Source organism: Anguilla anguilla, chromosome 3 (assembly GCF_013347855.1).
Source record: "Anguilla anguilla isolate fAngAng1 chromosome 3, fAngAng1.pri, whole genome shotgun sequence".
NCBI lineage: Eukaryota > Metazoa > Chordata > Actinopteri > Anguilliformes > Anguillidae > Anguilla > Anguilla anguilla.
This window is the reverse complement of record NC_049203.1, coordinates 4,385,965-4,399,237: the sequence shown is the minus strand read 5'-3', so window position 1 is coordinate 4,399,237 and position 13,273 is coordinate 4,385,965. Positions and strand designations below refer to the sequence as shown.

Genomic DNA, 13,273 nt, shown 5'->3' with positions numbered 1-13,273 from the left:
TGTAGAGCATATTATGATATAGCTTATCATCCTCTAGCATTCTTTCAATCTTGCCGCAAAAAAATGAAATAAAAACCACAGAGGAAATAGGTTCTGTGGCTGCATTGTTATCCCTGGTACTAAATTAATTATAGTACGTCTTCAGAGATATGTATGTTATTCTACTGTTAATTATCCAATCTAATCAATTAATCAATCAGCAGTAACTATCTCCTTAATACAGCCTTATACAGAACAATGTCTTTGAATTTGTAGTTTTGCAGCCAGATGTCACAACCCAAAACCATGTGACTGAACAAATCCAGCTCTCACATCATAAGTCCAGATTGCTGCCTTGTCTCTTGTCTACCTCCCACCTTTAAATAAATATATTAGCACAGATGAGAAGGTTTTTCCAAAGTGCTGGTGAAAGATGCCATTCATATTTTTTAAGGTATTCCGGATGGACCGGCTGGTTTTGGTGTTTTTCATTTTTTCAAAGACGTCCTACTGCCTTGAGGCCTTTCCACTGACACTCCTGATAAAGAGTCTCACTTCCTGCCTGGCCTCATTTCAGGAGCCAGACATTGATGTGTTGAGACGCCGCCACACAGGTAAGACATCACCTGTACGCTTGCACGACACGCGGTGCCTGTGGAACACGCTGGGCAGACGTTTCCGTCGATCAACAGCGATGCAGTTTGCGTTATAACTGACATCGATCTGCGCACAAATCCTGCTCCCGTATACTACAAATCTGTTGTTCTTTCTAGCAATAGTCTTTGGCTGTGTGTGCGAAACGTGACTTCATAGAACAATTATGAGGGTACAAAGACACAATCTGACACTTCATTTTATTTCATTTTTTGTTTTTACTTGTAGACTTTTTAATTATAGTAGCATAACAGCTGGGAGTTCTCCATCTGCTCTTTGTCACAATTGGGGATAGTAAAATGGCAGTGTGATGAGGTGTATGTTTGATAATGTTATTGGTATCAAAAATATTGTGCATCTATGGTTTTGTGTAAGTAAATACTATGATCCTTTATTTGGTAATCGATGCACCTTTTAAAGACACCGCGTAAAAATTGTAGTAGTATTTTGTCACCCACTTAAAGGTGAGTGGTCTTTACTGATAACGGAGAAAAAGGTCTTGAAAAACAGCTTCACGGCAGAACTTGGTTATTAGACCAGAGGCATAGGCTTCATTTCAAATTTGTCGGAGTCTCACGCGTGTACTAGCTAGTATAGGGGCCAATTCACATGAAAAATTTTGGGGGTGGCATTTCTCCCTGTCTCCCCAAACCTGCATGTTTCAGACATTCCAGTTGACTGTCCGCCATCTTGTTAAGGAATGTAATGCTAGGCTGTCTGGGTAGTGTAGAGGCATACGCACTCGCCTACCACCGCAGAGACCTGGGTTCAGTCCTGGGTTCAGCGGTACTTCCAGCTTGGTCAGACGTTCCTACAAACACAATTGGCAGCGTTCGCGGGTGGGAAGCCGGTGAGGGTATGAGTCCTGATCGTTGCATTAGCGACTGGTTGATCTGTTCAGCAGGGAGGGGATCTGGGGGAGATAGCGTGACCACACGTTACGCTCTCCCAGTGAAACTCCTCGCTATCAGGTGAAAAGAAGCGGCTGGTGACTCCACATGTATCGGAGGAGGCATGTGGCAAGTCTACACCCTCCCCAGACCAACAGAGGATAGCGCATCTACCAAGACTGTGATACACACGGGGAATTGGTATAACGACTAAATTGAGGGAGAAAACCATGACCTGCAACAACAAGAATTCAGAGAATTTTTTTTACATAGGTCCGCCACACGGCTGTATCTACAGCTTGTGCACTTTAACTGTACTCTCTCTTGCAGAAAACAATTAATTTACATTTTGGGCTTCTAGCAGATTTAGCTCGGATATCTTTCTCCAGAGGGATTTACAATATTTTTTATGCACAATCCTTTCATACAGATGGATATTTACTGAGGTAATTCAGGTGAAATACTTTTCTCAGGGCTGTATTGGCAGCACCCAGGCTGGCAACTGAACCAACAACCCTTGAGCACTTTCTGACGGACCCATTAGTGAGAAGGAATGCCCTGTGATGTCACCGGTGTATTTTTCAGTTTAGATCGTGGCGGTTTGCGCATCACAATGACACATGATGCTTACGGTCCTTGGCCCATTGCAGAGTCAGTAGTGATGAGAATATGATTCATAATCCAGCTTTTGGTCATATGAAGCAAGTATGAGCAGATGGATCAAGCGCTTCTCTCTAGCCAATGCCTGTTTCCACGTGGAGTTAAATTTTCTTCTGATGTGTAAACGAAGAACGATATCTACCATTGTCTTCCTCTGGGAATCTTTTTTTTTTAACCCTCAGTACAGACAGAGGAAATAAAAGCACCCCTTTCTGCTTGTTTCAAGACTTCCAGTTACCATGACGACGATGATGGTAGTCCAGCAACCGCAACCTGTTATGGTTTCCACTGACTCCAACCAATGGAGCTCTGGCATTTGCGACTGTTGCGATGATGTACCTCAATGTAAGTGTGTATGTGTGTGTGTGTGTATATGTGTGTGTGTACGTGTGAGTGTGTAGGTGTGAGTGTATATGTGTGTGGGTGTGTGTAGGTGTGTGCGTATATGTGTGTGTGTATGTGTGTGTGAGTGTGTGTGTATATGTGTGTGCGTGTGTGTGTGTGTGTGTGTGAGTGTGTGTGTGTGCATGTGTGTGTGTGTATATGTGTGTGTGTGTGTGTGTGTGAGTGTGTGTGTGTATATGTGTGAGTGTACTTTCTCCAGTCTGACGTACTTGCTGTATCTCCTTTAGGCTGCTTTGCGTTCTGGTGCTTCCCGTGTTTCGCCTGCAAGACGGCGAAGGACTACGGAGAGTGCCTCTGCCTGCCACTATTGGACGGCTTCGGCGCCATACCGCCCATCACCCTGGCGTTGAGGGCGTCCATGCGCCACCGCTACGGCATCACGGTAGGGACAAAAACAGCCGCAGGGATGCTCATTCAAAGTCCTGGATCGGCTGTGTAACAAGCGCAAATCCGCGATAGCTGCGACCGCACACGCACATGCATCCACACACACACCCTCACACCCTCACAAAAACACGTGACCTCTTCTTTGGCTCATGACCAACCTTTCCACGAAATCTTGTGCAAATCTGTGAATCCATTCGGGAGTTATGCGCCTTTTTGTGATAGGCCACGCCCATCGCCACGCCCCCTTTTGGTCAATCGGCCTGAAAGTTACTCAGCTCTACCTTCGGTCATGACCAACGTCCGTGCCAAATTTCAGCCTCCTGGGGCGAAAACTGTGGCCGCTACGGGTTGGGACACTTTTTGTGGACCGACCAACCAGCCAACCGACAGACAGACAGACAGAGCTATAGAGCTGCGGTCGCAGCTAAAAAATCTCGAGTCTAACCAGTAATGTCTCACCGGTGCATATGTGTGTGTACACAGACCTTTGGTCGTGGTTGCGTTCAGCGCTGACCTCCGACCTTTTTCTTCTTCTTCCTTCCTGTGACAGGGCACCATCTGCAACGACTGCGTCTATTCCTTCTTCTGCGGGCCCTGCTCCTGGTGTCAGATGTCGCGCGAAATGAAGGCTCGCCTCCAGCCAATCATGCTCATCAATGCCCGGGCCAAGTAAACCTCCGCCCCACCCCTCCCGCCTCGACCCCCGGGCCTGACCTCTGATCAGCATTCAACGGATCGCTCAACTGTCACAGCTCACGCTGTCCACTGACCTGGGATCAGTACAGGCTCAGGGAGTAAGGCAAACCAAACAATGTGACCAGTGTTGCCCCCCCCCCCCCCCCCCCCCCCCCCCACACCCCCACCCCCCCCCACCCACAATTATCAGGACACGCACTCTCAAAACTGATGTGCAAAAACCGAATCAATCAATCAATCAATCAAGCTTTATTTATATAGCGCTTTCCATCAAATTGAATGCAATACGAAGTGCTTCCCATAACAACACACAGGCCTAACACTAAGCACACAAAACGAAATAAGACGTAGAAATACAACAACAAAAGGTATAGCTACGCAGAGTCAGACTGCATTTTTTAACGCGCCTCCACGTCTACTTAAGGATGACGCATTTTGTGTTTCTTCCCACGCAGTCTGTGTTTTTAAAAAAAAGTCTCCCTTTGTAACACATACATTTTGTAATGAAGAATGTCGAGTTGGATCTAACCCAGATTATTATATAAGGGAGTCAAATGTCCATTATGAGCCACTTGTGATGGTGACATGGGTGAGGCCATTCCTTTATATCTTATTTCTGTGAGTGCGGTCTTACTATGGCATGATTGAAGGATCACTGTGATGATATCTAAGGCAGTGTCACTATTGTGTATTCAATTCATTAAATTATGTACTCTGAACAGTGAAAGATATAACTGAGAGTTTTGGTGATTTTCAGTACCATTGAAATATATACTCTTGAAGCTGTATAAAAACGCTATGAAATATTACTATATCACAAGCTAAACCCGCTCTTTAATAAGAAATGATATACATTATTATTAGCGGATTTACAGTCATAGGCTAACCCCTGAGCAATGTCAGGGGTTGACCATTCAGATTTGCATCCTCAATAAAGCTCAAAATCTTTTTTTGCTTTTTTTGGCCAAACACCTATACTTAACTGTGAATTTGTACATGCCTCTGTAAAACCATCAGAAAATAAAATGCTTTTCTTACACTATGGTGTTCTGCTGAAGCAAAACTTTCTGAACTCATTCAGATTTGGCCCTCGACAAAGTTCAAGCGTCACTTTTATCTATTTATATTTTTTTGTCGAACACCTACACGCAACTGTGGATTAGCACGTGCCTCCGTACTTTCGTTACACTACAGTGTTCTGTTCAAGTATGACTTTCTGAACTTTCGATCGTGATTTCTTTGCTAAGACGCAGGCTCTCAGCCCACACGTTCAATTCAATTCGCTTTTATTCGCTTTTATTTTTACATTACAGGCATTTAGCAGACGCTCTTATCCAGAGCAACTTACACAACTTTTTTACATAGCACTTTTACATTGTATCCAATTATACAGCTGGATATATACTGAAGCAATGCAGGTTAAGTACCTTGCTCAAGGGTACAACGGCAGTGTCCTTACCCGGGAATCGAACCTGCGACCTTTCGGTTACAAGCGCAGTTCCTTACCCACTGTGCCACACTCCGTCCGTCCTTCGTCCGTTTTATTTGCATAGCGCTTTTTTACAGAGACCGCTCACAAAGACGCTTTGGACTGACACATCCCACACATCCCCAACCTGTCATACCTGTTTGTGCTCAGTTCCTCTTCCGTGTGTCTCACTCGCGGGTCAGATACACTGCAGGCAACCCCGGTACCCGACGTGCCGGTGATATTTCTGGTTTTTTTTTTCTCCGCTCTACCTAAGGCTTGATGACGAGAGATTTCGAAGGAACCATTAAAAGCCCGAGCCCGAATGTTCAGAACGACGAAACGCCGAGGGCCTCCAGCACACGGTCGCCTGCGTTCATTAAACGGACTGCATTTATATAGCGCTTTTATCCAAAGCGCTTTACAATTGATGCCTCGCATTCGCCAGAGCAGTTATGGGTTAGGTGTCTTGCTCAAGGACACTTCAACACGCCCAGGGCAGGGGATCGAACCGGCAACCCTCCGACTGCCAGACAACCGCTCTTACCTCCTGAGCTATGTCGCTATGTCATTAGACCTGATTAATCAAAACTAATGAAAAGATTCCGGTCACGGGTTTGGATATGGTAAATGGTAAATGGACTGCATTTATATAGCGCTTTTATCCAAAGCGCTTTACAATTGATGCCTCTCATTCGCCAGAGCAGTTAGGGGTTAGGTGTCTTGCTCAAGGACACTTCGACACGCCCAGGGCAGGGGATCGAACCGGCAACCCTCCGACTGCCAGACAACCGCTCTTACCTCCTGAGCTATGTCGCTATGTCATTAGACCTGATTAATCAAAACTAATGAAAAGATTCCAGTCACGCGGTCACGGGTTTGGATAGAGCGACAGCGTGGACTGATCTCTCACACCCGCGGTCCGGGTATAACCCCTGTAATAGGTGACACGGACGAGGGTTCCTGCATGGAATTTCATAGTGATATTATCCGTTGGAATCACGCGTGACACGAAACGAGACAGAAACCTGTGTTCACGCGGGGGGGGGGGGGGGGGGGGGGGGGTGAGGGTAGGGAGATACATGAACAAAGAACGGGAATTTTTGTTTAATCGTAATGTTCCATCGGTACGCGCAGGTGCGAGTAGCCATCACCTGCGTTCCACCTTCACAATGAAATCAGAAGGGTGCGCTGTCAGAGCAACAAGAGGCTGAGCAGCCAGGTAGGCACCAGGTGGATTTATTATTATTATTATTATTATTATTATTATTATTATTATTATTATTTCAATTGGGTTTAGACTGCCTGGCATAATGATTGATTTGATTGATTGAAATTTTTTATTGATCATTAAAATGCAAGTGCCCCCTCTAGCCAGAGATGCCCCAGATACAGAAATCATCAAAAGGATAAAAACACAATGAAGCCCAAAGGCTTATTTCCATTGTGGTTCTTTTAATCTATGCAATGCACAGGTCCACATGAGTCCAGGTGATCGCTGTTTCACCAGTATGTCTTTATTCTGTGGCTGGCTACAGAGAAAGGCTTTTTGTTCTGAAGGAAAGCCAATGGGAACATATACCTACAGTGATTGGCTAATTATAGGGCACTGGGCCAAACTAGTCGGTGCGCAAATGCTATAAGAGCCCTTTTCCCCATAAGTTTTGGCTGGTCAATTTAGGCTCAAAGACATGTTTTAAAGGAAGTTTTGTTGATTAGGGCTTGGGGAAAAAAAGATCAATAACTGTAAAAGTATATTGATTGAAAGATATTAATTTGTGAATAAAAGCTTAAATACATCCCTGCACTTATAAACATTCCAGAAAAAACTGTTGATTTAAACCTCCTCACAGTGCGTCTTTCCATCTGCAGAGATCAATATGACAACTAATGTGATAATCCAGCAGCCACCAGCGGTGCAAGTTGGGATGGTTCAGTCAAATCAGTGGAGCACAGGAATCTGTGACTGCTTCGATGACCTGCCTAGCTGTGAGTCTTTCTACCTCTGTGTGACCAGCTGATTGTCTGTGAATCTTTCTAGCTGTTTGTGGCTACCCGATTGTCTGTCAGTTTCTGGCTGTTTGTGACTGTCTGTTTGCCTGTGAGCTGGACTAGTTGTGTATGACAGTCTGTTTGTCTGTCAGTTTGTCTAGTTGTGTATGACTGTCTGTTTGTCTGTAAGTCGGTCTAGTTGTGTATGACTGTCCGTTTGTCTGTGAGTTGGCCTAGCTGTGTATGACTGTCCGTTTGTTAGGGGCGACATAGCTCAGGAGGTGAGAGCGGTTGTCTGGCAGTCGGAGGATTGCCGGTTGGATCCCCCGCCCTAGGCGTGTCGAAGTGTCCCTGAGCAAGACACCTAACCCCTAACTGGTACCTTGGTACCTAATTGGTAACTGATTGGTACCTTGCATGGCAGCCTTTCACTGTTGGTGTGTGAGTGTGTGTGTTTGCCTGTGGGTCTTCCTGTGTCCCTTTCAATTTTTTGACCTTTTCTGTTTTTTTTCTATTAACATGCATGATTGTGAGTCTGGCTGTGCCTGTTTGCCTATATGTGGCACCATCGGTACATCTCTTTGTCTTTCTGTCCGAAAATTGCTACAAAATAAAATAAAAATAAAAATACAAGCTGTGATACTGATTATTTGTGATCAGATAGGCCTACTATGTATTCTGTGAAGATACTAGGCTACATTAAATATCAAAACATGCTAAGTCGTTTATGTTCGCTAACACCGACAATCGACTTAAATGCGTAATTACGAAAACAAACACTAAGAGCAGATAGGACAGTAATTTCTTGTTCAGTTGAATGTTCCGCTTATATTAGCCTATGTAATGAAACCAACACAGTAGCATCTAGAGATTTCGCTTAGTATAATACATCTCTGGTTGTGTAAATAGACAAATTATTTATTTTTGTTTAGCGAGGACTACGGGCAACTGGATCACGGACATACTGGTGGCCGGAACATGTAGTAAACTGAAAGTTAAGAAGCTTCCGCACTGTGTAACCAGGCTAAAAACAGACGTACTGTGTGCGGTTACAAAGTATCAGCGCTTCCACAGCAGATGGTTTAACTCTTAACAGCGTCACCGTGTTGTTTTCACAGCAATGCTGACAGAACATTACGTGTTAACTGAACTCTCCTCGCAGGCTGCCTCGGGTACTGGTGCTTCCCCTGTTTCGCCTGCAAGACGACTTCGGAATTCGGGGAATGCGCCTGTCTCCCCCTGGTGGACGGCCTGTGTATACTCGCGCAGTTTGTCGGTATACCCTCCTGTGTGCCCCCCGTTTCCTTTGCCATGAGGGCCGGGGTGCGCAACAGATACGGAATCCAGGTATGCAACATGGGAGGCGCCGGGGGGCGGGGCGGGGTGTGGGTGGGGGAGGGAAGTGGTGGATGACGGTACCCTATCATAGTAAATCCCATCTTCAGGTTTTTCCATCATTTTTCCATAAAAAAATACTTAGCTGCACGAGACTCATAAGGGTATTTACTCTACAGGGTTGGAGGTGTGCTTACTCTACAGGGTTGGAGTCCTGATCGATGTGGTCACTTCTGGCACTACGATCCTTACTTCACTCTAGTGTTTCTTTTGCGCCTCTACATCATGAAACCTATGCACTTGTTGTACGTCGCTCTGGATAAGAGCGTCTGCTAAATGCCTATAATGTAATGTAATGTAATGGGTATGGAGGGTCTTGGATTGCACCCAGTATTTTGAAAGGATTTGACTGACAGATGAGATGTGTGTCTGTCCACAGGGAGACATGTGTTCAGACTGCATCTACGCAACCTTCTGCAACGTCTGCTCCTGGTGCCAGATTTCCCGGGAGATCAAGCGACGCAAACAGACCCTCCTCTTCGTCAACGTCCAGCCCACGCCCGTTGCCGCCGTACCTGTAGTCATGCCATCCTAACCCACTGCCCTGCTCTCACCCCCTACACCCCCGCTGATGGTCCAGAATATAAGAATATGTTAGGATAAAAGGCATGGCATGCGACCCGTGAGCATAGCAACTGCTGCATCTGCCACTGATTTCCAAGTAGTGAATGCACTGTTATATTTGTTGTTAAAGTAAAAAATTGTATCTTTTGTCAAACACCTACACTGAACTGTGGATTAGTATATGCTTCTGTAAAACCATCAGAAAATAAAATAAAATACTTTATTTCCACTACGGTGTTCTGCTTAAGTGAAACTGTCGGAACTCATACAGATTTGGCCCTCAACAAAGTTCAGGCATTATTCTAATCTATTTATTTACTTTTTGTCAAACACCTACACTTAACTGAATTAGTTCTTGCCTCTGTAAAACCATTAGTAAATAAAAGACTTTTGTTACGCTACACTACAATGTTCTGTTCAAGTATAACTTTCTGAACTCAATCATAAATCATTTATTTGCTAAGACACAGGCTCTCAGTCCACACATTCAATTCAGTTTTATTTGCATAGCGCTTTTTTACAGAGGACGCTCACAAAGACTCTTTGGATTCACATCCCAACCTGTCATACCTGTTTGTGTTCAGTTCCTTATCCATGTATCTCATTCAGACGTCAGATATGCTGTAAGCAAACCTGGTCCCGATGTGTCGGTTATATTTATGGTTTCTGCTCTGTCTAAGCTTGATAACAAGAGTCTGATGGATGACTGAAAGTCTGAGCCTGAATATTCAGAATAACAAAACACCAAGTGCCTCCAGCACACGGTCACCTGCATTCATTAGACCTGATTAATTAAAACTAATGAAAAGGAATCCTGTGATGTAGTTGCAGGTTTGGATGGAGCAAAAAACAAGGACCATCTCAAGGCCTCAAAGACCAAGCTTAGGGTTGACAGATGACACGGATTTTGGTGCCCGCGTGCAATCTGATAGTGATATATCCGTGGAATCACATGTCACTTGAAGTGAAAGTTAGAGACTATGTGTTCACAGTCAAAATCAAAACAGAACACGGATGGATTCTACGTGACGGAATATGGAAATTTAGTGTAATCATAGCGCTTCATCGACACAAGCAGGTGCGACCAGCATTCCACTTTCACAATGAAATCAGAAGGGTGCGCTGTCAGAGCAACAAGAGGCTGAGCAGCCAGGTAGGCACCAGGTGAATTTATTATTATTATTATTATTATTATTGTTATTATTATTATTATTATTATTATTATTATTATTATTATTATTATTTAAATTGGGTTTAGACTGTCTGGCATAATGATTGATTTGATTGATTGAAATTTTTTATTGATCATTAAAATGCAAATGCCCCCTCTAGCCAGAGATGCCCCAGATACAGAAATCACCAAAAGGATAAAAACACAATGATGCCCAAAGGCTTATTTCCATTGTGGTCCTTTTAATCTATGCAATGCACAGGGCCACATGAGTCCAGGTGATCGCTGTTTTACCAGTATGTCTTTATTCTGTGGCTGGCTACAGAGAAAGGCTTTTTGTTCTGAAGGAAAGTCAATGGGAACATATACCTACAGTGATTGGCTAATTATAGAGCATTGGGCCGAACTAGTCAGTGCGCAAATGCTATAACAGCCCTTTTCCCCATAAGTTTTGGCTGGTCAATTTAGGCTCAAAGACATGTTTTAAAGGAAGTTTTGTTGATTAGGGCTCGGGGAAAAAATATCAATAACTGTAAAAGTATATTGATTGAAAGATATTAATTTGTGAATAAAAGCTTAAATACATCCCTGCACTTACAAACATTCCAGAAAAAAACTGTTGATTTAAACCTCCTCACAGTGCGTCTTTCCATCTGCAGAGATCAATATGACAACTAATGTGATAATCCAGCAGCCACCAGCGGTGCAAGTTGGGATGGTTCAGTCAAATCAGTGGAGCACAGGAATCTGTGACTGCTTCGATGACCTGCCTAGCTGTGAGTCTTTCTACCTCTGTATGACCAGCTGATTGTCTGTGAATCTTTCTAGCTGTTTGTGGCTGCCCGATTGTCTGTAAGTCAGTCTAGTTGTGTTTGACTGTCTGTTTGTCTGTAAGTCGGTCTAGTTGTGTATGACTGTCTGTTTGTCTGTGAGTTTGTCTAGTTCTGTATGACTGTCTGTTTGTCTGTAAGTCGGTCTAGTTGTGTACGACTGTCTGTTTGTCTGTAAGTCGGTCTAGTTGTGTATAACTGTCTGTTTGTCTGTTTGTCGGTCTAGCTGTGTATGACTGTCCGTTTGTTAGGGGCGACATAGCTCAGGAGGTGAGAGCGGTTGTCTGGCAGTCGGAGGATTGCCGGTTGGATCCCCCGCCCTAGGCGTGTCGAAGTGTCCCTGAGCAAGACACCTAACCCCTAATTGGTACCTTGGTACCTGATTGGTACCTTGCATGGCAGCCTTTCACTGTTAGTGTGTGAGTGTGTATGTGTTTGCCTGTGGGTCTCCCTGTGTCCCTTTCAATTTTTTGACCTTTTCTGTTTTTTTTCTATTAACATGCATGATTGTGAGTCTGGCTGTGCCTGTTTGCCTATGTGTGGCACCATCTCTTTGTCTTTCTGTCCGAAAATTGCTAAAAAATAAAATTAAAATTAAAATACAAGCTGTGATACTGATTATTTGTGATCAGATAGGCCTACTATGTATTCTGTGAAGATACTAGGCTACATTAAATATCAAAACATGCTAAGTCGTTTATGTTCGCTAACACCGACAATCGACTTAAATGCGTAATTACGAAAACAAACACTAAGAGCTGATAGGACAGTAATTTCTTGTTCAGTTGAATGTTCCGCTTATATTAGCCTATGTGATGAAACCAACACAGTAGCATCTGGAGATTTCGCTTAGTATAATACATCTCTGGTTGTGTAAATAGACAAATTATTTATTTATTTATTTTTGTTTAGCGAGGAGAACGGGCAACTGGATCACGGACATACTGGTGGCCGGAACATGTAGTAAACTGAAAGTTAAGAAGCTTCCGCACTGTGTAACCAGGCTAAAAACAGACGTACTGTGTGCGATTACAAAGTCTCAGCGCTTCCTCAGCAGATGGTTTAACTCTTAACAACGTCACCGTGTTGTTTTCACAGCAATGCTGACAGAACATTACTTGTTAACTGAACTCTCCTCGCAGGCTGCCTCGGGTACTGGTGTTTCCCCTGTTTCGCCTGCAAGACGACTTCGGAATTCGGGGAATGCGCCTGTCTCCCCCTGGTGGACGGCCTGTGGATACTCGCGCAGTTTGTCGGTGTACCGGTCTGTGTGCCCCCCGTTTCCTTTGCCATGAGGGCTGGTGTGCGCAACAGATACGGAATCCAGGTATGCAACATGGGAGGCGCCGGGGGGCGGGGTGTGGGTGTGGGTGGGGGAGGGAAGTGGTGGATGACGGTACCCTATCATAGTAAATCCCATCTTCAGGTTTTTCCATCATTTTTCCATAAGAAAATACTTAGCTGCACGAGACTCATAAGGGTATTTACTCTACAGGGTTGGAGGTGTGCTTACTCTACAGGGTTGGAGTCCTGATCGATGTGGTCACTTCTGGCACTACGATCCTTACTTCACTCTAGTGTTTCTTTTGCGCCTCTACATCATGAAACCTATGCACTTGTTGTACGTCGCTCTGGATAAGAGCGTCTGCTAAATGCCTATAATGTAATGTAATGTAATGGGTATGGAGGGTCTTGGATTGCACCCAGTATTTTGAAAGGATTTGACTGACAGATGAGATGTGTGTCTGTCCACAGGGAGACATGTGTTCAGACTGCATCTACGCAACCTTCTGCAACGTCTGCTCCTGGTGCCAGATTTCCCGGGAGATCAAGCGACGCAAACAGACCCTCGTCTTCGTCAACTTACAGCCCACGCCCGTTGCCATCGCACCCCTGGTCATGCCATCCTAACCCACTGCCCTGCTCTCACCCCCTACACCCCCGCTGATGGTCCAGAATATAAGAATATGTTAGGATAAAAGGCATGGCATGCGACCCGTGAGCATAGCAACTGCTGCATCTGCCACTGATTTCCAAGTAGTGAATGCACTGTTATACTTGTTGTTAAAGTAAAAAATTGTATCTTTTGTCAAACACCTACACTGAACTGTGGATTAGTATATGCTTCTGTAAAACCATCAGAAAATAAAATAAAATACTTTATTTCCACTACGGTGTTCTG

General features: G+C 44.4%; 3 protein-coding genes across 6 annotated transcripts; all 3 read left to right on the top strand.

Moving 5' to 3' along the window:
* Positions 1-272: 272 nt before the first annotated feature.
* Positions 273-3,820, top strand: LOC118222754 (cornifelin homolog B-like). 3 transcript variants are annotated; one of them, XM_035408551.1, is made up of 4 exons: positions 273-593; positions 2,410-2,528; positions 2,816-2,970; positions 3,526-3,820. In XM_035408551.1, the coding sequence occupies exons 2-4, from the start codon at positions 2,423-2,425 to the stop codon at positions 3,646-3,648; spliced, it is 384 nt and encodes a 127-aa protein (XP_035264442.1). In that variant the 5' UTR covers positions 273-593; positions 2,410-2,422; the 3' UTR covers positions 3,649-3,820. The 3 variants fall into 3 exon arrangements, with proteins under 3 accessions (XP_035264442.1, XP_035264444.1, XP_035264443.1); XM_035408553.1 differs by having other exon boundaries at positions 2,366-2,528; XM_035408552.1 differs by lacking the exon at positions 273-593 and having other exon boundaries at positions 1,689-2,528.
* A 2,448-nt stretch (positions 3,821-6,268) lies between these two features.
* Positions 6,269-9,319, top strand: LOC118223631 (placenta-specific gene 8 protein-like). Its single transcript, XM_035410401.1, has 4 exons — positions 6,269-6,361; positions 7,012-7,128; positions 8,294-8,478; positions 8,906-9,319. Exons 2-4 carry the CDS (start codon positions 7,020-7,022, stop codon positions 9,059-9,061), a joined length of 450 nt encoding a protein of 149 aa, XP_035266292.1. The 5' UTR covers positions 6,269-6,361; positions 7,012-7,019; the 3' UTR covers positions 9,062-9,319.
* Positions 9,320-9,563: 244 nt separating this feature from the next.
* LOC118223632 (placenta-specific gene 8 protein-like) lies at positions 9,564-13,260 on the top strand. 2 transcript variants are annotated; one of them, XM_035410403.1, is made up of 4 exons: positions 9,564-10,254; positions 10,921-11,037; positions 12,234-12,418; positions 12,847-13,260. In XM_035410403.1, exons 2-4 carry the CDS (start codon positions 10,929-10,931, stop codon positions 13,000-13,002), a joined length of 450 nt encoding a protein of 149 aa, XP_035266294.1. In that variant the 5' UTR covers positions 9,564-10,254; positions 10,921-10,928; the 3' UTR covers positions 13,003-13,260. The 2 variants fall into 2 exon arrangements, with proteins under 2 accessions (XP_035266294.1, XP_035266293.1); XM_035410402.1 differs by having other exon boundaries at positions 9,568-10,243.
* The last annotated feature ends 13 nt before the right edge of the window (positions 13,261-13,273 follow it).